This window comes from Pseudopodoces humilis, chromosome 14 (genome assembly GCF_049639895.1).
Source record: "Pseudopodoces humilis isolate 2021_Gansu_Grassland_sample_001 chromosome 14, ASM4963989v1, whole genome shotgun sequence".
Lineage (NCBI taxonomy): Eukaryota > Metazoa > Chordata > Aves > Passeriformes > Paridae > Pseudopodoces > Pseudopodoces humilis.
Window position 1 is genome coordinate 1,613,225 of NC_142213.1, and position 8,746 is coordinate 1,621,970.

The window sequence follows — 8,746 nt, forward strand, 5'->3', positions numbered from 1 at the left end:
GCGGGACCGCGGAGCAGCCGAGCGTGCAGGAGGAAAGGAAAAAAAATATAAAAAAAGTAAAATAAAACCACCGAGCCCAACACACCCCATCGAGAGACGGCGGCTTGAGCAGCGCAGATCAGGCTCGTTATCTGACACCATCTAATAGCAATTAAAGAAAATCCACATGCAAAAATATGACGGTGTTTTCACACCCCCCCCTGCCCCCACCCCAGCCCGTTCGTTCGCTCGGCGGAGCAGAATGGGAGATAATCATCAAAAAAAGTCAAAGCTCTCATCAAACTAATGCAACATCTGCAGCCGATAACAGGAGCTGGGAGAGCTCGGCTTCTCAACCCAGCTCGTTTCACAGAGCACGTGGAGGGGGGCAAAACCACCCCAGCACCTTGAGAAATAAAAACACACATGCAGCTGCCCCCCATCAGATAATTAAAGTGCCTGCGTTAATCACATTTGCAATGGAACAAATTGTTGGAGCCCTTTTGCCCCTCTTTGCTGTGTTTGTTGTTGTAGCGAATCCTGCTCCGGTCTGGTGGGGAGAGATAAGTGGTCCTTATCAACCCTGGCAATCTCTATCAGGATGGAGATCGGGGCTTGGCGTTTATCAGGAGCTCAGATCTACTGTAGCTGAGCGCAGAATAAAAAGGGAAAAGGAAAAAAAAAAAAAACCAAAACCAAAAAAACCCCACACCATAAAAAGAAAAAATAATAATCACCAACAGGCCCCTGCAACTATGACAAAACATTCGCTTCCAGCTCGCTTAGGAACAACAAAAAAATAAATAAAATAATAAAAAATATCTGTATTAAAAGAAGAAGGGAGGGGGAGGCACATCAGCGCGATGAGATCAATCTCCCGTTTATCAGGTTCCCCCATCGCAGGACCCGGCGCTGCGAAAGCACCGGCAGCTGCCAGAGCCTCGCTCATCAGCTGGGCGCCCGCGCTCCCATGTTTGAAGTTAATAAATATAACAGGCTATCTGGGTTGGAGATCAGCTCCTGCTCCCTATCAGCCCCTCACATCTATCTACCAGCAGAACAAAAGACAGACACACACACAAAAAAAAAATATAAAAAATAAAAAAGACGGGGAAAAAAAATAAACCGCCCCATAAAGCATCAGCAGCTGCAGGGAGGTTGGTGCTAGAGGCAGGGATGGAAAGAAACTGTCCTCTGCGGGCAGGAACCCCCAAAAATGAAAAGGAGAGATGCTCGGGGTGTTTTCTCCGCTATCAAAAGCCACCATCGCGATGCAATCGGCTTTCAAAGCCTCCCCAGCGCCGCTGCCGGGGGGGCTCGGAGGGAGGAGCGGCACCCCCGGCCCCTCCAGCCCCTGCCCGGAAAGGCACGGAGAAGAGGAAGGTTAAAGCAGCTGGTTAAATATAGTCCGGTGTCTGATGTTTGTCTTATCTGCGCTGGCGATCGCCCGCTCTCCCGGCGATCTCCCCGCGAGCCTTAATCTGCGCCTCGCATCGGGCTTCAAAAAAAAAAACCCAAAAAACAACAAAACCCCAACCCCACAAGAGAAGGCGAAGCCAGAGCGAGAACATCGCGTCACCCAGGAAAATAAAATCAGCAGATAGCAATCTGGAGGAGGTTTTTAATGCTCCAGCCGAGATGATAAGGAGGATAGACTTTGTGGAAACAGGTCCGGTCTGTACATGAGAGGAGTCTGGTTACCGGAGCCCTGATTCATGCATACCTTCCCTGATGGAGCAGCGGCAGGGCGCTCTCGCCGCGCTCGCCGCCTCTAATGACTGTTTTCATGTTGACACATACAGGAAGGCTTCCAAGCTCTCAGCTTTTAATCAGTTTTGGCCATCGCCGGCGGCCTGAGATCAGCCTCCCACTTTTATCGTTTCTTCACATCTCTGCAGAAAAGCAGCAGAGGAAGGAGATACGAGGAGCCGCCGCCGCCCGGCCGAGCTGCCACGGCCTCGTCCTGCCCCAGTTTGGCCCAAAAAGTCCATTCTGGTGGGTGCTGGGATCGGGCATCCCACCGGCGGCGAGGCTCCCGCAGGGAGCAGCGTCATTCCAGCGCTACCGCTCCGCTCCCGGATGAACGAGCTGGAGTTACCCAGGCACGGCTCGCAGGGCTTTTTTGCCGAAATAAAGCCGCGGAAGTTGGATAAAGCCAAAGGAGAAAAGTATCCCGAAAAAAAAAAAAAAAAAAAAAAAAAAAAGAGAAAAAAAAAAAAAAGAGAGGCAGCTGGGACTATTTTTAACTCTCCCCGGGTAAAAGTCTAGCTGAGCGTTATCACCACAGCAATCACCCCAGGCAGGGAAACAGGTAGGTGCAACTCAGCCTTGCAATTATTTCAGGAGAAAGATAAAGGTAGATTATCACATGGTGGCCAGCCTTCCCTATCCTCCCATCTCCCTCTTATCACCAGCTTCCATCGACTCGAGGGGGAAAGAAAAACACACACACACACACACCGGGGAGGAAGGAGAAAAGCCAAGCTGAGCCCGGCACCGAAAAACTTCCAGCACTTTGCAGGATTTCTGTGCCTTGCTGGTACATCCTCGCTGGAGCAAAACAAGAGCCCGGCTGGATCGTGGGCAGCGCGACCCTCTGGAATCACCATTCCACAGGGAGGGACAGGGATGTGGCCAAAGTCCCGTGGGTTCCTTATGGCCACGTCCAGCCTGGGCTGGGATGCAAAGCGGGACTTGGGGGGGGGAACTGGGCAGGGCGGAGGGACAAGGACAGCGCGGCCGGTGGGGACGATGGCACATGGGGACGATGGCACACGGGGACCGTGGCACGGCGGGTCCAGCGGCGCCCAGGCGAATGGGGGTCCCCATGAGGGATGGGGAGCCCCCGGCAGGGTCAGGGTGCTGTCCCCGCGGTGAGGAGCCCCCGGCAGGGCTGGGGTACCCCAGGGTGGATGGAAAGCCCCGGGAGGGGGTCGGAGACCCCCTGGCAGGGTGAGGGGCCCGTAAGCGGCGTGAGGAGGCCGAGGCGGGGCTGGCGGGGCCCGGCGGCGAGGGGGAGCCCCGAGGGGGTTTGGGGAGCCCCTGGCCCCGGCTGCCGGCGCTGGATGGGAGGCAGGCGGGGGAGATAAGATCACAATTTCAGGCCGTCCCGACAGAGCGATGTTATCAGGACGGGACTTGCAGAACGGAATATTTTAAAGCCTTATCGGGGCCCCCATCGGGAGCCGGTACCGGAGCCACCGCGCTGGCGGGGGGGGAGAGGCGGCGCAGGAGGGGGAGCGGCGGGGACAGAGACCAAGGCGGGCGAGCTGCCGGCAGCCGGAACGGGCACCCACGGCGGCCGTCCCGGGTGGGTCCCGGGTGTGTCCCGGGAGTACCGGGGGGACCGGGGGAGGGGGTGCGGGAGCGCTGCCGACAAAAGGGTGGTACAAAAGAAAAAAAAATAGGGGGGGGAGGGGGCGGTGCGTCCAGCACAGAACGGGAGAGAGGGTGCCGGTAGAGTCGACTCACGTTTGATCTGCCGGGGGTTGCTCTGTTTCCTCCTGGACATCGCTCGGCGAGGGGCGAGCCCGGCGCCCCGGCTGGCGGCGGGGCGGGCGGCGGGTGGGTGGGGGGGGGCGGGCCCCCGGCTGCTCGCATGCCCGCCCGCCCGCCCGCGGGGCCGGGCCGGGGCCGGGGCCGGGCCGGGGCCGGGCCGTGCTCGGCGGAGCGAAGCCGCCGCCGCCGCCGCCGCGGGATTTTCTCAATGGGCGCCGCGCCGGATCAAACCCGCCGGGCGCTCCGGGGGGCGGGGCCAACAGCGCCGCCGCGGCCGCCCATAGGCCCCCGCCCCCCGCAGGCCCCGCCCACCGGATGGCGCGCGCGGAGGGGCGGGGCCGCAAAGGGGGCGGGGCTAACGGCGGAGGGGGCGTGGCCTCGGGACTCGATCCCTGCGGGGGCTCCGCGCCCCGCTCCCCCCACAGGGCTCACCAAATGTGTCACCAAATGTGTCCCCAAATATGTCCCCAGCCCCACTCCGGGAGTCCCGGGAGGCTCCGCACGCTGCTTTGAGTCTCTGAGCCCACCCCGTTAGGTCGGACCCCTCTTTTGGGTTCCACATCTCATCATCAGCAGCCCAAGCCCTCCCTTTGGGGTTCTCAATCCTTCTTTGGGGTCCTCAATCCTTCTTTGGGGTCCCCAAACTCCCCTTTGGGATCCCTTGTGACCTCTCTGGAAGCTCCTACAGTCACAGCATTCCCCTTGCTGGGACCTCGGTGCCCTCACCGGGTGCAAATTCACTTTTTGCAGAGCTCCAAAGCCTCTTATGTGCCCCCCCAAACCTTTCTGTGGGGTCCCCAGGGGCTCTCTTTTGGATCTCTTAGACCCCACTCATTTCCAGACGAATTGTCCAAAACCTCCCACTTGTGACTTCCATGGCCACCGTGACCCTGGCTCAGGGTGGGGGACAGCCCAGGACACCCTGGGGATGATGGAGGGGTCCTGGGGTCCCCCCTTGGCATCATCCCAGCCGGGTGACCTTTGAGCATGAAAGCATTTTGGGGTGACATGTGGGTTAAGCAGGAGCCACTTAGATTTTGGATCCATGATGGAAATATTTTCCTGTGAAAAATAACAATTTCTCCCAAACCGGGCCGTGCCCATGCTTGGTTTGGATCAGGGGGATTTGCCAGTGGGGATGGCTGGTGGTCCCCAAATGATGATGGGGTTTTTGGATCAATGGAGGGTGGCTGGTGGGCTGTGGGGACACGGCACAGCTTGCTCATATCCCTTCTCCATCTATCCCCGGACACGGGATGTGCTTTTGTCCCCCCTTTTCTTTTTCTTCTTTTGAAGGGTTTTTAATTAACTTCCTGTTTCAATGGTGGGATAATGAGTTTTAAGCAGCACATGATTCCAGTAAAGAGGTCAAACCGGCAATGAGAATGTCAAAAGAAATTAAGTTAGGAATTAAGAAAAGATCCAGGGGAGAAAAAAAAAAAACCTATGGAAGGAGGGAGATGATGCTGAGGACAAGGCTCTGCTGGCCCCCCCCCCTTGGCTGACCACCCCCCAAAACGATCCTGGCGGCGCCTTTCACCTCGAATGGCCTCGAATCGCCGCCTTCCTGGAGACCAAACCCCCCTGGGGGAGCAGCTCCGCTTCCAGAGCCTTTCCCTTCCTTCCCAGCCCGGCTTGGCCCGAGGAGCCTGGAGTGGCCTCTGCTCTGTGGCTCTGACTCCATCGGGGGCTGCTGATGGGGAGCCAAAATCCACCCCGATTCTTTCGGGGGTCTCCAGCCTCCCTCCGGCTTGGCTCCAGGGATTTTGGGGCTGGGGGCACTGCAGATCCAGCCGGTTCCACATCCACGGATCCCCACGAGCACCGCAGCCCCCATGGTATTCACCTGGCGTGTTTGCTTACGCCAAGATAATTACACAACCATTTAATTAAACACAGCACCATTAATTGCATGGATTTGAGGGGCTGGGGGTGAGCGAACACCGACGAGGTGCACAAATTTCCTCTCTGCAGGGAATGGGGGCTGTCCCCGACCCTTTGTGCTGGAAGAAGCAGCCGCAGCATCTCGAGGGGGCGAGGGGACACTGTCACACCCACCGGGGGTTCCATCCTCCCCCCCAAAAAAACGCCCCCAAAGCCTCTCTGGAGCCGGTGGGTGCTGCCGCCCTGCCCTGGGGAGTGAAGTAAACAGGTTGCAATCCTTCCCCTGGCACATTCCTTGCCAATGTTCCTTTAATTCCCTTTTTGGCACCATCCCAGAGCCACTTAGACCCCTCCAGGTGTGACAATTCTCGTTGTCAGCCACCAGCCAAGGGCCGGATCCTTGCTCGGGGATGTCCCCAAATCCCTCATCCCGCTGCCCCATCCCCTGGGGGGACCCATGAGCGGGGACAGGCGTCACGGTGGCGGTGCCAGCGGCAGGGCTGGGTGTCTCCCTGCTCCCTTCCCGATGCCGCGGTGTTTGCAGAGAGATTGTTATAGGGGAGCCGAATAAATAGCGTGTTTTCCCGAGGAGTGAATTACACGCCTGCAGAGCAGAGATAATGCGGGAGCAGCCGTTCCCCCCATTGTGAGCGAGGTGACATCTTTTTATGGAGCTGTGTACATTTGTATTAGTGCCAATTAATCTGGCCTGATATTATTAGAGACGCGGCGAGAGGAGGTGGCGGCGCAGGAATGTCAATGGGAAGAGCCTCTGCCTCTGCCGGATTTCAGGGCTCTGGGATGGCTGGGGGGGATCTTGGGGGGCTGTGCTGAGCCCCCCGAGGGGGCTGAGTGCCCGCTGGCACGGTCTGCCAAAGCTCCAAAACCAGCTTTTTTTCCAGCTCAAAATATCCTATTTTAGTTTTTTTTTGTCCCAAGAGGGAGGACTGGCACGGCGGTGCCCCACCTGCAGAAGGGCCCTGCCACCTGCTGGCAGGAGAACCTGGCCCCGGGTGCCACTTGTCACCTGCCAGTGGCTCGGCCACAGCCCCGGGTCCTCTGTGGCTTGGGCACGGCTTGGGCACGGATGTGACATGGCTTGGACACGGCAGGAGCAAACTGGGCACGGTTTGGGCACGGTTTGGGCACGGTTTGAGCACAGTTTGGGCATGGTTTGGGCATGTCCCTCCATGACTTGGGCACGGTTTGGGCACGTCCTGTGCAGAGTGGCTGCTGAGGAATTCCGGGCTCCCTGGAGCTGCGGTGGCAGCGTGGAAGGGTTTGGGATTAAAACAAGTCACAGCCGTGGAATTATTTAGGTTTGAAAAGCCACCAAGATCATCGAGCCCCAGCACTGCCAAGGCCACCACTGACCCATGTCCCCAGGTGCCACATCCACGTGGCTTTTAAATCCCTCCAGGGATGGGGACTCTGCCACTGCCTTCAGCAGCCGTGCCAGGGCTGGACAAACCTTTCCATGAAGAAATTTTCCCAATGTCCATCCTAAACCTCCCCTGGCACAAATGATGCTGGATGCTCCTGAAACCAGGTGGGAATGTGTGGATGAGCAGCCCCCACATCCCAAATCCAAGGCTGGGATGTCTCAGTGCTTATTTCCCCCTCCCTCTTATCGATCTCCTTGTGTAGGGATGATGTTCTAACTCCCAGAAGGAGCAATCCAACCAATTCCTGGGCTTCAGGAGCATCACTGCTGGCAGGATGGCATCCCTGGGGGCTGCATGGCACCTGTGCTCCTGTTCCCACTCCTCACAGCCCTCAGGGCTCCAGATTTTCCTGCATGAAATCAGCATCAGGGGTGCAGGATGCCGCTGGTGCGGTGTGGTCCCTGTCACACACCCCAGGGAGGAAGGTGGGAGCTGGGCTTTGAATTCCTGCTGTGCAAGGAACGGCCAGATCTGACTCAAAAGCAAGAAAAAAAATAATTCTAAATCTTCAGCCCCTGCTTGCAGCGTGACAACCATGGTGGATCCCGTTATCCTCCAGGCTTTATGGAGAGGCTTAAAGCCCCTCCGGCTCAGAAACTTGGATGTGGGGCTGAGGAAAGAAAGGCCGGCTGGATTTTGAGGGGGGGAGCTGAGGAGCAAACAGCTTGAGGAAAATTTAGGGTGGTGGCAAAAAGCCAAGAAATCCCCCGAGGCGCTCCATCAACACCAGGCACCTCCCATCAGACCCTCCCTGTGACCCCTGGGGCCGGCTGTGGAGTTATCCCATCCCTGAGGATGTGGATCAGGGCTGAGGATGGGGCAGTCTGGCCCCATATCCCGTGGGGTGCAGGGCTGGGACCCCTGGATGTGCTGGGTCCCACTGGAGCCCCCCTGTGCTCCCCCAAGCAGGGAGTTAATCCCCAGCCAGGAGAAGCTGACTGGCTTTGCATCCTCACTGGAATTACAGTGACAGAGGCCTGCAATCTTCCAAGTGACAAACGCTGCTGGATAATGCAGGACTCAGCAAAGCCGGGGGCTTTAGGGAGCTCAGAGGAGCCGATGGCTGGGGGGACTGAGGGGGTGGGAGGTGGGTGAGAGCAGGGGGAAAGGATGGGGGGGAAACTACTCACATTTTGAGGGGAAAGGATTAATTAAATAATTCAGCCCCCAGAGATGTGGGGACGATGCCAACATTCCAGAGTGAGCAGAGCCCCAGGTGGGTGTCACTCATGCCCTGGGCTTTCATAAATTGGGTGCAGCTTTGGGAAGAAGTCCCTGCACCCATCCTGGGGCCCTGGGGATGGGTCCCATCCCTGCAGCATTCCCCTGGCTCTCAGGAGACTCATTTCCAGGTGCCCAGGTGATGGATCTGGAGGTGTGGGAGAGCTCTGGCAACAACCAGGCGTGAAATTCTCCTCCTCCGCCCCGCAGGTTTGCTGCCCTGGTGAAATATAGCACAGGGAAAACATAAAAGTCCCATTTCCAGCTCCATAATATTTCCTGCCAAAACAAAGTAAAATGTGCCGCCTTAAATTTTCTGCAAAATTCTTTTGAGGTTATTTTTTTCCCTAAATTAAGCCATACTAATTATTTTCAGCCACTTTATCTCTGCTCTGCAACACACCAGGAGGGTGCAGGCGGCAAGCATTTTAAGCCTCCATAAACAAAAGAGTAGTTTGGAAAATAATTCTATCAATTAATCAAATTAATCCTGCAGTTTTAGTTACAAGCCCCGAGTGGCGAGGATCCCAGCCGGCGGTGCCGAGCTATCTCTCACTGACAGCGGCTCCGTGTTGTGATTGCGGCAGTAATTAAAGGATGGAATACACCGCCTTTGTGGCGGCTCCTACCCCAGCCCAGCGGGGCCGCAGAGGTCAGCTCGAGGACAAAGTGGGGATGGGAGAACTGGGCTTTCACCAGCACCGTCATCATCATCATCA

General features: G+C 57.3%; 1 protein-coding gene across 1 annotated transcript in view; it reads right to left on the minus strand.

Annotated features, from left to right (window-relative positions):
• The window catches only part of ZFPM1 (zinc finger protein, FOG family member 1), a 35,093-nt gene extending 31,540 nt beyond the window's left edge, over positions 1-3,553 (minus strand). Inside the window, exon 1 of the mRNA XM_005528218.3 lies at positions 3,451-3,553. Within this exon, the coding sequence (XP_005528275.2) occupies positions 3,451-3,490 (40 nt within the window). The 5' untranslated portion in view covers positions 3,491-3,553. The remainder of the gene's footprint in view (positions 1-3,450) is intronic.
• Between the last annotated feature and the right edge of the window lie 5,193 nt (positions 3,554-8,746).